The sequence below is a fragment of the Bubalus bubalis genome, chromosome 22 (genome assembly GCF_019923935.1).
Source record: "Bubalus bubalis isolate 160015118507 breed Murrah chromosome 22, NDDB_SH_1, whole genome shotgun sequence".
NCBI lineage: Eukaryota > Metazoa > Chordata > Mammalia > Artiodactyla > Bovidae > Bubalus > Bubalus bubalis.
In genome coordinates, this window is record NC_059178.1 from 1612719 (window position 1) to 1634169 (window position 21451).

At 41.7% G+C, this 21451-nt stretch overlaps 2 protein-coding genes across 20 annotated transcripts in view; one reads left to right on the forward strand and one right to left on the reverse strand.

The window, feature by feature from the left end:
• The window catches only part of RELCH (RAB11 binding and LisH domain, coiled-coil and HEAT repeat containing), a 113070-nt gene extending 110866 nt beyond the window's left edge, over positions 1–2204 (reverse strand). For 6 of the 11 annotated variants that reach the window (XM_006064565.4, XM_044934581.2, XM_044934583.2 and 3 more), the window contains exon 1: positions 1421–2204. In XM_006064565.4, coding sequence (XP_006064627.1) covers positions 1421–1934 — 514 coding nt within the window. In that variant the 5' untranslated portion in view covers positions 1935–2204. The remainder of the gene's footprint in view (positions 1–1420) is intronic. The other 5 variants (XM_006064562.4, XM_006064561.4, XM_025273197.3 and 2 more) reach the window with 1 other exon arrangement.
• Positions 2205–2260: 56 nt separating this feature from the next.
• PIGN (phosphatidylinositol glycan anchor biosynthesis class N) overlaps positions 2261–21451 on the forward strand; it is a 107907-nt gene continuing 88716 nt past the window's right edge. For 3 of the 9 annotated variants that reach the window (XM_006064555.4, XM_045164037.1, XM_044934586.2), the window contains exons 1-6: positions 2393–2545; positions 6108–6262; positions 11218–11466; positions 14498–14619; positions 15113–15211; positions 18524–18630. In XM_006064555.4, coding sequence (XP_006064617.1) covers positions 11246–11466; positions 14498–14619; positions 15113–15211; positions 18524–18630 — 549 coding nt within the window. In that variant the 5' untranslated portion in view covers positions 2393–2545; positions 6108–6262; positions 11218–11245. The other 6 variants (XM_006064556.4, XM_006064557.4, XM_044934585.2 and 3 more) reach the window with 6 other exon arrangements.

Genomic DNA, 21451 nt, shown 5'->3' on the forward strand with positions numbered 1-21451 from the left:
CTTGATGGAAAAAGGCAGTCTTTGCAGTTTAACTACATCTAACTAAGTTACATCTAAGTTAGGCAACTGTGGTGTTGGAGAAGATTCTTGAGAGTCCATCTCAACCAGATCCAACCAGTCCATCCTAAAGGAAATCAGTCCTGAATATTCACTGGAAGGACTGATGTTGAAGCTGAAACTGCAATACTTTGGCCACCTGATGGGAAGAACTGACTCATGAGAAAAGCCCTTGATGCTGGGAAAGATTGAAGGTGGGAGGAGAAGAGGACGACAGAGGCTGAGATGGTTGGATGGCATCACCAACTCAATGGACATGAGTTTGAGCAGCTCCGGGAGTTGGTGATGGACAGGGAGGCCTGCCGTGCTGCCGTCCATGGGGTCACAAAGAATCAGACGTGACTGAGACTGAACTGAACTGAAGTTAGGCTATCTCAGTCTCTAGCACCACTTAAAAGTACTGACAAAAACCATCAGTTCGGCTACAATTTTAAATCATGTATTTTAACATGTGTGAGCAAATTTCAGTTGGCCTCACATAACACATTGAAAACCTCCTACCACTAGTAAGGGACAATCTAAGATGCCTCTTAAGAAGGATAGGTACTGGGACTCCAATATGCATTCTTGGCAGTACGTTTTAAAGACATAAATACTTATAAATATATGATGAATGAGGTAAACGACCACTCTACACAGTTAACAATGATTACAATGAGGCAGAAAAGTTAATTCCTAAACTTCCGAAGAGAAAAATGCCTACAAGGTACTGAGACCAGGAGGTAATACTGCAGAGAGAACCTGCCTACTCTGCTCCTTAGACTCCTATAATTCTGGACACCCACTGAAATTAAGGAACCGAAAGTGAATGAAACTGAGTTTATTTAAACTGAACAAATTTTATGCAGCAGAAGATGCAACTTTTGAGTAATCAACTCTACCCAAAGACAAAGGGTCTTCAAGTGGATCTGGCTTCGGGGAGAGGGCAACAACATTTCCTATTCTTTTCTCTCTTGACTTGGAGTCCAATAATTACTGCGAACAACATAAGGAACACTGTTTCCAGGTAGTGGCGATTCAGGAGATGGGAGAGAATGGAAAAACGATTAAAGCGATAAACCAAGGTTGCAAGGGAGTCTTCTGGTCACGTAGTAGCCAGTGAACTAGAAACTCTGGATGTTTAATAGATATCGACACCAACAGTGGCACCAGGAGCCGGTGCGAGGCTGGAGGCAGGCAGGGAGAGAACAGTCGCTGCCAGGCCCTTTGGCCTCCACTGTAAAAATCACCGCCCGCCCCCCGCCCCAACCCTCTAGCAGAAACGCTCCCAGTACTCAGCACCAGCCCACAAGCACCCCTCCCCACAATAACCCCCCACAACCCCAACAGCCCAGCCGGAGGGACAGCGCCGTCGTTCACTTACTGAGCTGTCCCCCACCCGACGTCGTACTCGGCTCCCGACCTCCTGCGCCTCCAAGGCCGGCTGCCCCGGGGACCCCCGGCGCCCCCGTCCCCGGGGGGGTCCCGCTCTGCCTCTCGAAGTTGCCAGGGTTGGAGAAGTAGTCGCGCAGCCGAGGGAGCTCACGGCCGCTCTCTAACAGCTCGGTGTGCAGCTCCAAGGCGGTCAGCAGGTACTGATCGCGCAGCAGCTGGGCCGCGATCGCATCAATTGACAGGCGGGCCGGGGTCTCCCCAGGGCCCCCTAGGGCCGCCGCCGCAGCCTCCCCGGGGAGCCCCGCTCTGGCACTGCTCCCCAAGGCCACGGGGTCCTGGGGCGACAGCGAGTCCGCAGAGCCCGGGTCTAGGCCGCCCCCGGCACCCAGCCGAAGTCCTGCCCGCCGCTCGTCGGTCGCCGAGACCTCGTCCTCGTCCTCGTCCGAATCGCTGAGGAAAGGGTTCACGCCGCCGCCGCCACCTCCAGGCGCCATCGCCGCCATCTTACACTGTCAGGAGTGTGGGCGCCTCCCTGTCTGGCTCTGACAGGCCGCGGCCTGAGTCCCCGCTCAGCCTCAGCGGTCGCCGCTCGCTTCTGCAGCCCCGGCCTTGCCACGTCCCGTCTCCTCACCTGGAGACCAGGCGCAGGTTTGGAGGCGAATCGTCCGGAGGCTGCTGCCGCTGCAGCCACTGCCTCAGCCGCAGCTGCACCAGCAGCCCGGCTCTGCGGGCGTCTTCCTGGTCCCCGGTCTCGCGAGAAATGGCGCATGACCCGCCCCTCTCCCCGCCCCGTCCGGCCCCGCCTGCTCCCCACGCTTGTGAGCAGAGACTGAGGGGCCCCGCGCCCAGCTCAAAGGCAAAGCCCCGCCCCACTCCTTTTTGATTGGTCGCATGAGGTGGGGGCGGGGATTGGAGGACTGACGCGAGAATTATCGCGAGAGTAGCTTCTGGCCAGGTAAGTGTCAGGGACCTTTCGTGGTTGGGGGGCGGTTGTGACGGTGGCTTAGGAACCTTCTCTTCTGGGCCAGAGGGGAGCTCTGACTCGCAGCCGGGCCCCGCCTTCACGCTGACGAGGCCTCGTTCCCGAGGTCAGGCCTGACCTGCTCAAGCCCAGGTAGAGTCCGGGGGAAGTGGGCACAGGCGCCGGGCCCTGACACTGGCTCTCGCCGGGGTGCGCTGCCCCCTCTTCCTTCGCCCCTGCTGTGTGCGCTGCCGGGTACTGATGTTTTCCCTGCAGGGGTGGCCGGTGCCGGCCAGGGCCGGTGGTCAGAAGGGGGGTTTGCTTCCTCTTCCTCGCCCTCCCAGCCTCGTGCCTGCGGGCCCCGGGGGCCTGGGTGCGGCACAGGGACAGAGCCAATAGAAAATGCATTGGGGACGTTGGGATCTGCTTGGATCTGGGAATATCCCGATAGTCTCGACTTTGGAGAAGGAAATGGCAACCCACTCCAGTACTCTTGCCTAGAGAATCCCATGGAGGGAGGAGCCTGGTAGGCTATAGTCCATGTGGTCGCAAAAAGTCGGACACGACTGAGCGACTTCACTTCACTCCACTTCGGTAACAAACTATTAGGAGCGCAGCAAGCACTTGTGATTTAATGCACAGCTTGCACAATGGGGACGCTTCAAAACGTCAAATGCCGCCCCCCAGAGGGTCCCTTGTAGAGCAAGGAGATCCAACCAGTCCATCGTAAAGGAAATCAGTCCTGAATATTCATTGGAAGGACTGATGCTGAAACTGAAAATGCAATACTTTGGCCACCTGATGCGAAGAAGTGAGTCATTGGAAAAGCCCCTGATGCTGGGAAAGATTGAAGGAGGGAGGAGAAAGGGACGACAGAGGATGAGATGGTTGGATGGCATCACCGACTCAATGGACATGAGTTTGAGCAAGCTCCGGGAGTTGTGATGGACAGGGAAGCCTGGCATGATGCAATCCATGGGATCACAAAGAGTCAGACATGAATGAGCGCCTGAACCGAACTTGGGGTTTTTGTTTTGTTTACGGCAGAAGTTTTTTTGATGCTTTTAATGCTAAGAATTAGAAGCTTTTTTTTTTTTTCCAGAACATTAGCTCCTAGTGTTTAATTCTAAATTTATGTGTGTGTGTGCCTGCATGCCATGTATTGAAGAAAAGCATGGAAAAAAATACCAGATCTTAGGAAAATAGTATCAAAAGAGCCACCAGTGTTGTTTCATCAGTTCAGTTCAGTCGCTCAGTCGTGTCCGACTCTTTGCAACCCCATGAATCGCAGCACGCCAGGCCTCCCTGTCCATCACAACTCCTGGAGTTCACTCAAACTCATGTCCATCGAGTTGGTGATGCCATCCAGCTATCTCATCCTCTGTCATCCCCTTCTCCTCCTGCCCCAATCCCTCCCAGCATCAGGGTCTTTTCCAATGAGTCAACTCCTCACATGAGGTGGCCAAAGTATTGGAGTTTCAGCTTCAGCATCAGTCCTTCCAATGAACACCCAGGACTGATCTCCTTTAAGATGGACTGGTTGGATGTCCTTGAAGTCCAAGGGACTCTCAAGAGTCTTCTCCAACACCACAGTTCAAAAGCATCAATTCTTCGGCGCTCAGCTTTCTTCACAGTCCAACTCTCACATCCATACATGACCACTGGAAAAACCATAGCCTTGACTAGACGGACGTTTGTTGAAAAAGTAATATCTCGGCTCTTCAATATGCTGTCTAGGTTGGCCATAACTTTCCTTCCAAGGAGTAAGCGTCTTTTAATTTCATGGCTGCAATCACCATCTGCAGTGATTTTTGAGCCCCCCAAAATAAAGTCTGACGCTGTTTCCACTGTTTCCCCATCTGTTTCCCATGAAGTGATGGGACCAGATGCCATGATCTTAGTTTTCTGAATGTTGAGCTTTAAGCCAACTTTTTCACTCTCCTCTTTCACTTTCATCAACAGGCTTTTTAGTTCCTCTTCATTTTCTGTCATAAGGGTGGTGTCATCTGCATATCTGAGGTTATTGATATTTCTCCCGGCAATCTTGATTCCAGCTTGTGCTTCTTCCAGCCCAGCGTTTCTCACGATGTACTCTGCATATAAGTTAAATAAGCAGGGTGACAGTATAAAGCCTTGAAGTACTCCTTTTCCTATTTGGAACCAGTCAGTTGTTCCATGTCCAGTTCGGAGTATTGCTTCCTGACCTGCATATAGGTTTCTCAAGAGGCAGGTCAGGTGGTCTGGTATTCCCGTCTCTTTCAGAATTTTCCACAATTTATTGTGATCCACACGGTCAAAGGCTTTGGCATAGTCGGTAAAACAGAAGTAGATGTTTTTTTCTGGAACTCGCTTGGTTTTTCGATGATCCAGCGGATGTTGGCAATTTGATCTCTGGTTCCTCTGCCTTCTCTAAATCCAGCTTGAACATCTGAAGTTCACAGTTCATGTATTGCTGAAGCCTGGGTTGGAGAATTTTGAGCATTACTTTACTAGCATGTGAGATGAGTGCAATTGTGCAGTAGTTCGAGCATTCTTTGGCATTGCCTTTCTTTGGGATTGGAATGAAAACTGACCTTTTCCAGTCCTGTGGCCACTGCTGAGTGTTCCAAGTTTGCTGGCATATTGAGTGCAGCACTTTCACAGCATCATCTTTCAGGATTTGAAATAGCTCAACTGGAATTCCATCACCTCCACTAGCTTTGTTCGTAGTGATGCTTCCTAAGGCCCACTTGACTTCACATTCCAGAATGTCTGGCTCTAGGTGAGTGATCACAGCATCATGATTATCTGGGTCATGAAGCTCTTTTTTGTACAGTTCTTCTGTGTATTCTTGTTGTTTCGTAGTCCTTAGCTAAAAGGATTGCTGATCTTTATTGTAATTGAGTTGCCAGAGAGATTGAAAATGGGAACAATTTCTGGAATGAAAAATGGGAAGGATTAGGGAATGGCATGGAAAGGGCATGTTTAGAAATGGGTTATTTATATGCAATATTTCTGCCTGTGTAATGGGAATTTTACACATCTGTTGTACTTAAGGTCCCCACATTTAGGGTGTTCCTGTCAAGGATTGTGCTTGACAATCATACCATATCCCCGTCCTGCCAATTATTTGCCATGAGACTTTTTAAAAGTTACTTGACTTCTCTCAGCCTCCTCTGTCAAGGAGATACTTAAAGTACACAGAATTAGGAATGTGCTTGTCACAGTACCTGGTACCTAGTACACAACAAATGTTATAATCATTTATCAATTAATGTGCTACTAGTGTGACGACGGCACCCACTCCAGTCCTCTTGCCTGGAGGATCCCACGGACGGAGGAGCCTGGTGGGCTGCAGTCCATGGGGTCGCACAGAGTCGGACACGACTGAGTGACTTCACTTTCACTTTTCACTTTCATGCATTGGAGAAGGAAATGGCAACCCACTCCAGTGTTCTTGCCTGGAGAATCCCAGGGACGGCGGAGCCTGGTGGGCTGCCGTCTATGGGGTCGCACAGAGTCGGACACGACTGAAGTGACTTAGCAGCAGCAGCAGTAGCAGTGTGTATTGAAAATATTTGACAGATTTTTAAAAGTAGCAAAACAAACCTGATGTCAGTCATTTATTAGCGTTAGCCAGAAAAAGCAATTAAGGTGGTAGGCCCCAAAGGGAGTATCTTTAAGGTCTAATTTCTAAAATGAAAATTGAAAATAGATTTAAAATATGTTTCCTTAGAGAGTTGTAAGAAGTTGGATGTAGAAGTTCTTCCTTGATCAGCAGCTTCCTATGGCACATCTGTAATTTCCTGGTTCTACCTCACATCCTGTAATCATGGACTTGTCAGTGTGACCTTTCCAAGCCCCTAACAAATCAACTGGCCAGTCGTCTCAGTAAGTACTTTTCTCTTCCACTAGCGCATAGAAATTTTGCTTATCAATTAAAAATGTTGAAGAAATATTAATAGTGCATACTAGGATATTATTAACAATTGCTGATTTCTATTTAATAATAATTTGCCATTAATATTGTTGAGGAATTTTCTTTCTACTCACCAAAATTTGCATTAATCTAGGTCTTTACAGCCACTGTTTCACTGAATAATCTGGACAGTCATTGCTGCTTGTATGATAGTGATAGAAATATAAAGATCGCTCTTGTCCAAGCACCTCAATTGCTTTCTTGATTAAAAAGTTATTTTTTTGTTTTAGTACTTTTAAAATAACCACAAGTAATATTTTCAGTGCAAGTTTTTCATTGATGTAAACTTTTATAAATATCTAATTTTTTATACATTTTTACATATTGTAATTTTTGACATTGTTTTTCAATGTGTGGTAAACATCCCAGAGGTATAAGTTAAATGACTTTTATTGATACATGGTTATATGTATTTTAAAAATTTTAGTAGTTATTAATTTGTTTAGGTGATTTCCAAATGATTCATCCATGAAAAAGTTTTCTTTTTCACTGAATCTGAATAAAAAGTGATTTAAAAAAAGGAGAAAAATTAAATGATAATAGTGCTTAATTATATGTGCTTAGGCAATGGCAACCCACTCCAGTACTCTTGCCTGGAAAATCCCATGGATGGAGGAGCCTGGTGGACTGCAGTCCATGGGGTCACTAAGAGTCAGACAGGACTAAGCGACTTCACTTTCACTTTTCACTTTCATGCATTGGAGAAGGAAATGGCAACCCACTCCAGTGTTCCTGCCTGGAGAATCCCAGGGATGGTGGAGCCTGGTGGGCTGCCGTCTATGGGGTCGCACAGAGTCAGACACAACTGAAGCGACTTAGCAGCAGCAGCAGCAGCAGCTATAATGTAAGTAGTATGTGAAGGATGATTTTTGGAATCACTGAAATTTTATGTATCAGTTCAGTTCAGTTGCTCAGTCGTGTCCGACTCTTCGCGACCCCATGAATCGCAGCACGCCAGGCCTCTCTGTCCATCACCAACTCCCGGAGTTCACTCAGACTCACGTCCATCGAGTCAGTGATGCCATCCAGCCATCTCATCCTCTGTCGTCCCCTTCTCCTCCTGCCCCCAATCCCTCCCAGCATCAGAGTCTTTTCCAATGAGTCAACTCTTCGCATGAGGTGGCCAAAGTATCGGAGTTTCAGCTTTAGCATCATTCCTTCCAAAGAACACCCAGGGCTGATCTCCTTTAGAATGGACTGGTTGGATCTCCTTGCAGTCCAAGGGACTCTCAAGAGTCTTCTCCAACACCACAGTTCAAAAGCATCAATTCTTCAGCGCTCAGCTTTCTTCACAGTCCAACTCTCACATCCATACATGACCACTGGAAAAACCATAGCCTTGACTAGACGGACCTTTGTTGGAAAAGTAATGTCTCTGCTTCTCGATATGCTATCTAGGTTGGTCATAACTTTCCTTCCAAGGAGTAAGCGTCTTTTAATTTCATGGCTGCAATCACCATCTGCAGTGATTTTGGAGCCCAAAAAGATAAAGTCTGACCCTGTTTCCATTGTTTCCCCATTTATTTCCCATGAAGTGATAATCCTAGGTAATTTAATAGCCCTGACTAAGTGCCCAGGACTGGGCTGAGTACTGGAGAAAGCCTGTCTTGCTTTCCTGGAATCAGCATGAAGTATAGAGGCAGCCATTACTACAAACAGTTAGAGTCATAGCTGTATAATTATAAACTGAAGTAAAGGTTTGAGCTTCTGATTTGGACTGAGTAGTCCCTGAGGAAGTGATGCTGGAAAGTACCCGGGAGGGACCTTAGATCCCACTGTTACTATACGAGAGAGCTAGATTTTTATGTTAGCTATTACAGCTTCAGGGTCAAAGTTCTCAAATAAAATGTTTGTTTTACTACTTCAGTAAGCTTTAGGGTAGGGGAAAATTTGTATTATCCTTTAACACAGACACTTTGATACTTGTTACAGAAAAGTTGTGTAACAATAGTGGGGAAAAGAAAGAACATAAGTCCAGGGAGTTATTTGTAAATGCAAAAGAAAGTGAGAAATCATAGAGATATTTCCTTATTAGTGAACATGATAGGGAGGGTACTCAGGTTTCCATGGTAGAGAGGAGTGTTTAAGTCAATGGGAGCCTCTCTACATCTAGGCAGATACCATATGTACTTTAGTTGTAAATAGAGTTTAAGATCTTACTGAAATTAATTAAAATGAGTTGAAAAATGAGTTACTTTGCATAACTAAATATGATACCTGATAGAAGAGTTCTGAGCTAAAGGATAGAAGAAAGAACAAGTGAACAGAATATTATGGACAGTTTTGGAATAATAAATTTGACAATTTGGGTGAAATGGACAAATGGACAAAAGATACAACTACCAAAACTTACTCAGCAAGTGGTAAATAATCTTAGTATCTCTCTGGATATGAAGAAATTGAATTTATAGTTAAAAACTTTCCAACAAAGGAAACTCTGAGCCATTGATATCCTGTTACACAATAAAGGAAGAAATAGTACTAATTCTACACAAACTCTCCCAAAAAATAGAAGGTAATAACACTTCCCATTGCATTGTCTGACATCAAAACCAGAGAAAGATATTACAAAAAAAAATTATAGTCTAATATTGCTAGTAAATATTAATTTAAAATGCTAAATATTTTAGCAAATAAAATCCAAGAGTATATAGGAAGGATAATACTTAATGATTAAGTTCAGTTTATTCTGGGAACCCTAGCTTGGTTTAACATTTGAAACTCCGTCATTGTAGTTCACCACACCAGGAGACCCCACACCAGGAGACCCCACACCAGGAGAGACCCCACACCAGGGGAGACCCAGCACCAGGGGAGACCCCACACCAGGGGAGACCAAAAGGGAAAATCCAGATGGCCTTGGTCCTTTCTCGTGAGAGGACCTCACGTGATCCTCCCCTCTCATGTCTGCTTTTGTCAAAAGCACTTGACAAAATCCAGCATTTCCCATTCACAACTTTAAAACTGCATAGTAAAAGTAAAAGAGAACTTTTTTAACGCAACAAAAGGAATCTATGAAAAAAAACTGAAAAACTGATGGCTTTCACCGTAGGACTGGAAACAAGGCAGGGATTTCTGTTGTTTCCACACCTGTTCAACGTTATACTCAAAGTCCTAGACAGTACAAGCATGAGTCGTAAATAAAAAGTCTATAGATTGATAAGGAAGAAGTCCTTTATTCACAGGTGACGTAATTTTTCTCCTTGGAAAATCAAAAGGCATCTCCATAAAAACTACTATCAGATCAGATCAGATCAGAAAAACTACTATAACAAACAGTTTTTCAGTGTTGCAGAATACAAGGTGAATATGTAAAAATCAGTGGTAATTTAAAAACTAATGAGGGGAAGCTGAAATAAAAAATGCCATTTACAATAACATTAAAAAGTGGAATATATAGGGATGACCCACAGGGGCATGGGGAAACTTTTGAGGGTTATGAGTATGTTCTCTCCTGTGATTATTATACACTTTAAATATGTACACAGCTTACTATAGGCCAGTTATGCCTCAGAAAAGCTATAAAAATGCTGTGAAGAACAGTACTGGGACACTTCACAAAGCTGGAGTATAGATGGGAGATTAGGTAAAATACCGACGCTGAGTTTACTGAAGTTGGTAGCCACAGTAGGTACATAAGGGAGTATCATTATTGTCAGAAAATAAGCACTGAAGTATACCCCTCCACACACACACAGACTCACACACAAGAGGGGTAAGTTAAAGAGACAAGGCAAGGACCAGAGAAAGATGATAATGTTAGAGATATGGCTAAGGGGTGTATGGATGTTTGTACCATTATTGCAGCTTTTCTCTGAACTTGAAATTGTTTTAAAATAAAAAAATTAAAAGTCTGTACTAAAGAAAATGTTGTCATCTACAGAAATTCCCTAGGTGGGACACAAAATACAATCGCCAAAAGAAAAGTTAATTCATTGAACTTTCAGAATTTATAAGTACTGGCTGCTCTTTGAAAAACACAGTTAAAAAAATGAAAAGGGGATAAAAGAGGATTTTAAAATGTCCATTACATGCATGTAAAGTAGCTCAACATTATTGATCACCAGGGAAATGTAAATTAAAACCCCAATAAGTTAACAGACTGGACAAAATTAAACAGATTACAATACCAAGCTTTGGCCCACGTAATGGTTATGGCTTTGAGGATATAACGCTCAGTGAGACAAGTCGGTCACAGAAGGACAAATGTGCACGTCTCTCCTTGTCTGAGATAATCTAAAAGAGTCAAACTCATGATGGGTGGGTGGGTGGGTGGGGGAATGAAAGTGGTTGTTCAATGGCTGTAAAATCTCACTTATGCAAAGTGAATAAGTTGTCGAGATCTGATGTATAACAGTGCCTATAGTTTGAAATACTGTATTTTACACATAAAAATTTAAGAGGGTAGATCTTACGTTAGGAACTCTCTCTCTCTTTTTTTTTTTAAGTCACTCAGTCGTGTCCAACTCTTCATGACCCCATGGACTAGAGCCCTGCCAGGCTCCTCTGTCCATAGAATTCTCCAGGCCAAAATACTAGAGTGGGTTGCCATTCCACATCCCCAGGGGATCTTCCCAACCCAGGGATCGAACCCGGGTCTCCTGCATTGCCAGCTAATTCTTTACCATTTGAGCCACTAGGGAAGCCCTCTTCCCACAACTTGAAAACGATTACCTGTGTAGATAAGGCAAGTAGCCGCAGAACAATGAAGCTTATTGAAAGATGGAGGAAGTAAGAAGTGTCCACCAAACTAAGAAGTTTTTTGAGACCGAAAAATGAGGCAGGCAGCTCTAGTCATCAAATAAACTGAAAACATATTTGTTTGCGCTGAGGCTCGCCCAGCTTTGACTCTGTTCCCTCTTTGCAGTGTGTCTTGGGGATTAGCTCCTCTGGATATGCTGCTGTACATCACTTTGGGATTGCTCGTACACTTCGTGTTCTTCGCCTCCATCTTCGACATTTATTTTACCTCTCCTTTGGTTCATGGAATGACTCCTCAGTTTACACCCCTGCCTCCCCCAGCAAAAAGACTAATGCTGTTTGTTGCTGATGGCCTGCGAGCAGATAAACTTTATGAATTAGATGAAGATGGAAATTCTAGGGCACCGTTTGTTAGGTAAGCATGTCAACTGATACAAAGACATCTCTGGAAATTGTTACGCTGATACTGTCTATCTCACGTTGGGTGGAGGGGTGATGATGAAAAAGAGAGCAGGGCACGTATGCCTCTGCCTCTGTCATAGAAATTAGCAAATGTGTTTCCTTCTACAATTACTTCTGTTATTGTAGAAGTTGATACCAGGTGGTTGAAATGCATGACCTTGGCTGCCTAGCCTCACTTGTCCTAATTTCTGAATCCTGGCTTACAACTCAGTATATTATCTTTTTTTCTTTTTGTAAAGTAAGACTGTTCAATTTTTAGGTAATGACGAGCATAAATTTCAGTGAATTACCAATTACAAAGGTATTTATCTAAAAAATATAAATTTCAATTCATAATACATTTTTTATAAAATAAAGCCTTCCAAATTTACATCACTTTGTAATATGATAATTTTGGATTCTGTTAAGTGGCTTTGAAAAGAAATATTTAATTTTTTGGACCTGTGGGGTTCTTGTAATCAACTATTCTTTTTTTTCATTCGTAGCAAGCCCCTCAAAAGCCCTTCCTAATGCTACTGTGGAGAGATTAAAGCTCAAATTCAAGGGAAGTTTGTCTAAAATTGTCTATCTTTCCCCTGTCCCTACCTGTCATCATTGCTTCCTATCCCTCTGCCCTATTTTGATTTTGCTTATAGTACCACTCAGCGTGTACAACTTCCACTAAGGCAGGGACTTTGTTTTATACACAACATTATCTCTGGTTCCTAAAACATAGTTCAGTTCAGTTCAGTTCAGTCACTTAGTTGTGTCCGACTCTTTGCGACCCCATGAATCGCAGCACGCCAGGCCTCCCTGTCCATCACCAAGTCCCGGAGTTCACTCAAACTCATGTCCATCGAGTCAGTGATGCCATCCAGCCATCTCATCCTCTGTCGTCCCCTTCTCCTCCTGCCCCCAATCCCTCCCAGCATCAGGGTCTTTTCAAATGAGTCAGCTCTTCGCATCAAGTAGCCAAAAGTATTGGAGTTTCAGCTTTAGCATCAGTCCTTCCAAACACCCAGGACTGATCTCCTTTAGGATGGACTGGTTGGATCTCCTTGCAGTCCAAGGGACTCTCAAGAGTCTTCTCCAACACCACAGTTCAAAAGCATCAATTCTTCAGCGCTCAGCTTTCTTCACAGTCCAACTCTCACATCCATACATGACCACTGGAAAAACCATAGCCTTGACTAGACAGACCTTTGTTGGCAAAGTAATATCTCTGCTTTTTAATATGCTATCTAGGTTGGTCATAACTTTCCTTCCAAGGAGTGAGTCTTTTAATTTCATGGCTGCAGTCACCATCTGCAGTGATTTTGGAGCCCAAAAAAATCAAGTCTGACACTGTTTCCATTGTTTCCCCATCTATTTCCCATGAAGTGATGGGACCAGATGCCATAGTAGGCAGTTAATAAATATTTGTTGACTGCTAGAAGAATGAATGAACCTGAATTCTATGTCAGATTTCCAGAAATAAATTTATGGTGCGTCAAAGAAATGGATAATATATTAAAGGATACAAAGAAACAAGCAACTCGGGGCAATAGGAAAATATGAGTAGGAAAATAAGATTGTTATGGTTAGGTTCAATACACAAAAATATGTAACAAATTTCTATGACTAGTTTAAAAATTGGGGTGATATATTTGGTTGAATTTCTTGGTTGTCATAGAGAGGAGAGAAATGTAGTTCATTGCAAAGTTAATGACATTAAAATATACTGGTTGTTAAGGCAAAGACGAGCTGTTCTGACAGTGCCTGTTTCTCCCTGGGGTGTCCTGGGGGGCCGAGGGCTCCCAGGTGATCTGCCGTGTGTTGTTTGCCATTCTAGCTGCTTCTGAAGTCTTTTTTGATAGGTTTTCTTTGTTTCTCACTTCGTTTTTTTAAAAATACGATCTGATCAAATGTTTCTCAAGAGAGGTATCCACATTGCTTTATACCTCCCTTTTTTTGCTTGAGTTCAGTTTCCATTATAGAACTGAAGAAGTTAAAAAATATTTCTCCCTTAACATGTGGTTTAATGGTTTTTCAAGCCTTTTACTTCTTATGTATGTATTTTACCAAAGTCTTTGGTTATAAGTCAATTAAAAGTATCTAAATCAGCACTTTTAGGTACTTCTCTCCAGAACATTTTGAGAGTTGAGAGTTTAGCTTGAAAACTGTTACAAATGAATTTGTGTTTCATAACTTGTTGCTCTGCTGACCTTTCACTTGCAATGGCATTACTGTTCATTTTGCATTTTTCTCCAGATTTTGCAAATCACCCTTAGACAACTTAAAGAATGGTGATACATTTTAGCAAAAAAAACTTTTGACTTGTTTTAATCTCAAATTTAGAAAGATAATTTAACTCCTAATTGAGAGTATAGCTGTTTCCTCTCTTAATTTTTTATTTTGAAAAACGTTTAACTACAGAAATGTTGAAAGGATTATATCATGAATATTCATCTGTATATCCTTAATCTAGATATGACCATTTTAAACATTTTTCATGTTTTCATTCTCTTGTCTCAACACACACACACATATACCCACTTAAACTTTAATTATTTTTTCCTGAATAATTTGAAAGCAAAATATTTTAACACTTCACCCCTAAACACTTCAGTGTGTATCTCCTAAGAACAAGGACTTCAACATGATCACAACACCATCATCACACCTAATAAAATTTAACACTGACAAAGTAATACTTTGTGTGTCAGTGATTTCTTATGTCACACAGCGTTTCAGTACTTTGTGACTTAGAGCTGTAGCGTGTATTTTGTTTTGTGATTCTGTGCAGTGCTTGGGTGGTTCCTTGTCTTGCCTGGGCTTTCTTACGCTTCGGAATCCGTCTGGTGGGAGGAACTGCACTGAGCCCAGCTGGGATCAGAAAGATTCCTTCTTAAATTTTGACTCCTTCTTTTGACTGGATTTCTTCTGTGGTGATTTTGTTTTTCTACAGCCTTAGCAGAGCCTGTGATCATAGTATATGCTGACTCTTCATCTGTGATTTCTTTCAGGAACGTCATAATGAATGAAGGCAGCTGGGGGATCTCTCACACACGTGTACCGACCGAGTCTCGGCCCGGGCACGTGGCCATGATTGCAGGGTTTTATGAAGATGTCAGCGCAGTTGCCAAAGGTACTGTCTCTTTAGATGATTTTTATCACATGAAGAGATTGATTTCATAAATATTACTTCTTTAATACTGAAGCAGTTGCTTCTTTTGTACTGACACAAAGTGAAGTATGTTTTGAGACCCTTTTGACAAGTCGTTTAGCTTGCCTAACTCAACACACACTGGGACTGACTCAAGAATAAAACTTTAATCTTATATCATCATGTCCTGTTGATAGAATATGACTGGATGGATCTCTGGTTTTCCTAGATGTTAACTCTCAAAAGTTCAAAAGTGATTCTGTATTTTAGTAAGAAGTCAATTAACTGTTGTAAGCTTTTTATAAAAAAAATTTGTAGTATAATACAGGTAACAAAATCTGTTGTTAGTTTTGCATTTTTTCTGCAGTTAATCCTCTTTGTTATTATTTGAAAAATACTTCTTCAGGAGCCATACCAATACGTCACCATCTAAATATTACTATTGTCATTGTTTTTTTTCCTCAATTACCTGAAGGATGGAAGGAAAATCCTGTAGAATTTGATTCTCTTCTTAATGAAACCAGGTACACATGGTCCTGGGGAAGCCCAGACATCCTGGCTATGTTTGCCAAAGGTAGGAGTCATGGATTATATTTCCCCAGATACTAAGTAGGCAATAAATCAGTATGGTAATTTAAAATATATACTACATTTTACTGATTATGAGATACATGTTTTGACATATTTAACATCTCTGAAATGAGCATATATTATAATAGATGTGTGAGTTTGACTTTTTTTCATCTTAGTTGTACTTAAAATGTTGGATTATACAGTTTAAATACCTTGGATTCAGTGAAATGGTATATAATTCTAACTAACATCTAACAGCTTTCTAATTTTTGGTAAGTTAGATAACTTCTCTAAATTTCAGTTTTCTTTTTTGTAAAATGTGATAATAATAATTTCTATCTTATAGGTTTGTTTTGGGAGTTAAATAAGTTAATTCATGTGAAATATTGACCAAAATGCTTATTACAATGATCTCATTATGATGGTGATGTTCACTTACTTTGATTAGTAAGAAGTTAGTAGATAATCACATAAAGATTTAAATGTTAAGATTTATATTTATAACTTATATTTTCATGTATTCAGATCATACCATTGAGATTTGTTGTATTTGTTGTGTTTCTGTGCATGAATCTGCAAGTATGAGAAATCTCTTGATGAGAAAATTCATTTGCATCATTTTCTAGAATCAGCTGGATTCCACTTGAATTTTATGTTATTAAGTGCTTTTTAGTGGGAGCATTGTAGTCATTTCACCTAATGAAAAGGTTTGGACCTTTAGCCATGGATATAATTATACTATAAATTATAATAATCGGAATTATTAAAGATTATTCTATATCTCAAAAGCAAAACAGATACTCAGAATTTTCTGTACGATAGTTACAGAACATTATTATGTAGAGCAGGTCCAAAAACTCATACTGCTTGAAGTTCATTTCAGTTGCTCAGTCGTGTCCGACTCTTTGTGACCCCATGGACTGCAGCACACCAGGCCTCTCTGTCCATCACCAACTTCCAGAGTTTACTCAAACTCATGTCCATTGAGTCGGTGATGCCATCCAACCATATTATCCTCTGTCATCCCCTTCTCCTCCCGCCTTCAGTCTTTCCCAGCATCAGGGTCTTTTCTAATGAGTCAGTTCTTTGCATCAGGTGGCCAAAGTATTGGTGCTTCAGCTTCAGCATGAGTCCTTCCAGTGAATATTCAGGACTGATTGCCTTTAAGATGGACTGGTTGGATCTCCTTGCTGTCCAAGAGACTCTTAAGAATCTTCTCCAACACCACAGTTCAAAAGCATCAATTCTTCAGTGCTCAGCTTTCTTTATAGTCCAACTCCCATATCCACACATGACTCCTGGAAAAAACATAGCTTTAACTAGATTGACCTTAGTTGGCAAAGTAATGTCTCTGCTTTTTAATATGCTATCTAGGTTGGTCATTGGAGAAGGCAATGGCACCCCACTCCAGTACTCTTGCCTGGAAAATCCCATGGACAGAGGAGCCTGGTAGGCTGCAGTCCATGGGGTTGCTACAAGTCAGACACAACTGAGTAACCTCACTTTCACTTTTCACTTTCATGCATTGGAGAAGGAAATGGCAACCCACTCTATTGTTCTTGCCTGGAGAATCCCAGGGACAGGGGAGCCTGGTAGGCTGCAGTCCATGGGGTTGCTACGAGTCAGACACAACTGAGCAACCTCACTTTCACTTTTCACTTACATGCACTGGAGAAGGAAATGGCAACCCACTCCAGTGTTCTTGCCTGGAGAATCCCAGGGACGGGGGAGCCTGGTGGGCTGCCGTCTGTGGAGTCGTACAGAGTCGGACACGACTGAAGTGACTCAGCAGCAGCAGCAGCAGCAGCAGCGGTGAGGATGAGGTTGCTATGGTTACTAAACTCACCTCCCTACTTCTGACTACAGTTCATAGGACAGGATCAGTGCCTTAACCGGAGACAATCCAATAGGAGTGTTCCATTTCTTACAGTAATTTACAGTCCCACTCAGATCTTTACTTGGGATTTGAAGAGTAGAATGGTTGAGGAGTGGAACCAGTATCATTAGAGCTTGCTGCTAAGTCGCTTCAGTCATGTCCGACTCTGTGCGACCCCATAGACAGCAGCTCACCAGGCTCCTCTGTCCCTGGGATTCTCCAGGCAAGAGTACTGGAGTGGGTTGCCATTTCCTTCTCCAATGCATGAAAGTGAAAAGTGAAAGTGAGGTTGCTCAGTTGTGTCTGACTCGTAGCAACCCCATGGACTGCAGCCTACCAGGCTCCTCTGTCCATGGGATTTTCCAGGCAAGAGTACTGGAGTGGGGTGCCATTGCCTTCTCTGATCATTAGAGCTTAGCTTGTCATTATTAAAAGAGATTGTCATTATTTTGTTATATCTCTTCCTTATGACCTTTAAGAGGCTATCTAACACAGAAATTCACTAGGTTGATTAGATCCTTAATAAAATCATACAAGTGTTTAAGATTAATATATTTGTTGACCCTTTCAAACTATTTGGCAGTTATCAATATTTTTTCTCGTATATTGAGGAAAATGCATATATTTTATGAACAAAAGAATCGAAATATGTGAATTTTCTTCTTGGTTAGGGAATTTTGTAAAACAGGTGATTTAATCTGTTTTAGATTGTACCATTCCTAGATGCCCAAATTCTTTGATTAGTTTCATCCTTACTTGAAGGCAAACTCCATTGTTTACTTTTGTGCTATTGTATACTAACTAGCATTGTGATTTTTTTTTCTTAGCATTTTAAATTACAACTCACTTGTATCTGCCAACAAAGGTCTAGTCAAGGCTATGGTTTTTCCAGTGGTCATGTATGGATGTGAGAGTTGGACTGTGAAGAAAGCTGAGCACCAAAGAATTGATGCTTTTGAACTGTGGTGTTGGAGAAGACTCTTGAGAGTCCCTTGGACTGCAAGGAGATCCAACCAGTCCATCCTAAAGGAGATCAGTCCTGGGTGTTTGGAAGGACTGATGCTAAAGCTGAAACTCCAATACTTTGGCCACCTCATTCGAAGAGTTGACTCACTGGAAAAGACCATGATGCTGGGAGGGATTGGGGGCAGGAGGAAAAGGGGATGGCAGAGGATGAGATGGCTGGATGGCATCACCGACTCGATGGACGTGAGTCTGAGTGAACTCCGGGAGTTGGTGATGGACAGGGAGGCCTGGCGTGCTGCGATTCATGGGGTCGCGAAGAGTCGGACAGGACTGAGCGACTGAACTGAACTGAACTGTGTCTGTAAAATTGGAAAATGTTATTGTGAGAACAAAAGCAGCAGCATATGCTCAAGCATGCACTGTGGTCCATGGCATATCGTTAAAATGTTTTCCCCCAAATTTCCTCTTCAGGTGACCTTAGAAACCATATTTTTACAGAGAGTTACGATGCATCCAGTGAGGATTTTGGTGCCCACGATGTAACAAAACTGGACACGTGGGTTTTTGATCATGTGAAGGTATGTGCTATTGAGTGGCTAACCTGCAACACACTAGATGTAGGTATTTGTCTAATGTGCAGGAATTGTCTAGTACCTGTACCTAGTGTGCTAGAAACTGCTTTGTTAATACATCCATCTTAGTTTTTTCTGCTCGGATGAATTTGAAAGTTCCTTATTGTAGCATACTATTTTGAAAAGACTGGACTCTAAGAAATTGCACATTCTACACTAAACATACAGGTTTTTAAAAAATTTGAAAAAGTAAACCCTTTTCAGTTCCACGCTTCTACAGTGAAGTGAGCTCTGGATGGGATTCAGGAACCCCACATTTCATTCCTCATTTGCTGAATGAGGTTATTCACCCCAGAATAACCTTTCTGGTCTTTTGTTGACCACAGAACCAGTCTCTTACAAGCAGTGATGTATGTTAAAGTCTTTTGAATGTTCAAATCTAAGGCATGTATTGTAAAACAAGGTAGATATTTTAAATATTTGTAAAGAAAAATTAGATAATCAAAAAACAAGTTCATAAGTTAATCATAATAAAACATTTGAGTCTCTTTAAGAAATACAGGTTGTTTTTTGGACTATTTGTTAGTGTCAGTCCTCATGGTTTCACCAGGAATCCAATAGAATTTATGTTTTCAGAAATTGTGAGAAAATCTAAACTCTGGATTTTGTCTGACTCCTATCTATCATTCTCTTCTTTCTCATCTCCAAATTGGAACTCATAATTCATCTATTGTAAGAGGCATTCATTGACTGACCTTTAGTGATTCTTGTTTTTATCAGTAGTGTCTCTGGACTGACACTGTGGGCTGTCCATAACACAGTCATTTTTTATTGTTTGTTTGTAAACAGTCAGTAGGTGTCTGCATATTTATCAGGAATTAAGTGCTCAATATGTTCTTTGATAAACCCTATTTCTTTCCTTAGAATTTTTTTCCTTAAGATTTTCTTTTCTTACTTAAAGTGAAAGTGAAAATCTTCAAGTTAAATAAAATCTCTTTACAAAATTAGCAAATGATTTTGCCCAGTATCACTTCTTAATATAATTAATTTACATTAGTATTTGTTTCAAGGCCCTTGGCTTCTAACTTCATAAGCATAGCCAAAAATGTTCAACATCATGGGTTTGATTCCTTGTGGATAGGCAGATATAGTTAGTGGCTGGCTTGATTCTATGCGTTTTTTACCTTATTTCAACACTGCTATTGACCAGAAAAAAAAATTCCCCATAATTTCATAAGATATGATAGAGGTATGTACATTAATCAGGTAACAACAAAAATATGAAATCATCCAAGTCCAATCTAAGCCGAACAGTTAGAGGAAGACCTTCCTGTGAGTTTTGAGGTAATCTGTGGAGAAGCCTAGGAAACAAAGACATGGTTGGACCTGGATTGCATATAGAGAAGAGTGTCTCAGGCCAACAGCATAATGATAACTTGGGCTCCAAAGGAACTCTGTAATAGAGGAAAATATTGCTTTGAAGTTTGTTTGTCTCTCCGTGAACGATAATGCCAGTAGGCAGCCCGGGATTGATGTAGTCCAAGACTGCCATGGTGGCTCCCCAGTGTCGTTAAGACCCTAACCCTAACCCTAACCCAGTCTCTTAAGTATCTCTTCTGTCCTCAGAGCATGGCCTTAGCTTCTGAGTCATCTTACGACAGGAGATGCTGGAGTTCCAGCTATTATTTCAGTGTTTTAGGTCAACAATACACGGAATTGAAAAGGACCTTCTCTTCTACTAAATTAAATTTATTTCAAAAAGACCTTAATAAATAGTTAAATTTATTTCAAAAGACCCATCGTCTTTTGACTGAAGTGTTTGATTTCTGTCTCATTGGCCATAATCAAATAGGTACAGACAGGTAGCCATGGGAGAGAATAAGAAACATGTAGGTTTTAAGTTTGAAGCACTGACATGGTCCCATAAAATCAGAAGTTTTACTTGGAGAAAAAGGGAGAATGCATGCACTCTCCCATAATGCATAATAAATATTTAAGTACAAGAAGGAACGAGTGCCTTTGAGCTAAGAAGAAAATGGAGTTGGTGGGCGTAATTGTAGTAAATATCGGGAGCGGGGAAGAAGCTAGGCGTGTATATCCCCTCCTGCTGCAGAAGACCGACTTTTTACAAGGCGGTGGGAATCTGTCAGGTTGAGCTCTGCAAGGTTAGTATTTCATGGTTTCCCAGATCGGGTGTCCACTTTTGAATGAATAGCACTTTTTACAAAGCTGAATCATATCAGTCATGAAACAGATTGTAAATTTGACACCAATTCAATTGCTAAGTTTTTTTGTTTCTCGTAAGCTTTTCAATTACATCTTTAGAATATAAGTCCTTTCTCTTGAAAAACTTCCCATTTCCATCTAGATTTATTAACTATTAACTAGCTTAGGGCTAATTAGAGTGTATATGAAAGCTAGGGGGCCATTTTATGCTTTTAAGGATGATTATGTTTATTTATATTTATTTATGTTTAATTTCATCTGTATTCCTTTTTTTTTTCCTATTCAGAAATAGGTAGTTTCTCTAATGGCACCATTTATATTTTTTAATGTTTGTAACAATGAAGAATTAGTTGAAGGAATACTTCAGGCTTTTATTGGAAAGTTAAATACCTTGTTAAAATTAACATCTTATATAGTTAAAGACATTTATGTGAATGATCATTATATATCTTGGCAGTCAGTTGACTTATCCAAAATAACTTAAAAGTACTTTGCATAGGTGCTTGCTTACACGTTCGTGTGTGTGCAAGTACAGGATGAGCCCTCTTCTCAGAGGGCTTTATGAACCCAGTTTATCATTGTGAAATTAATGTATTTCCAT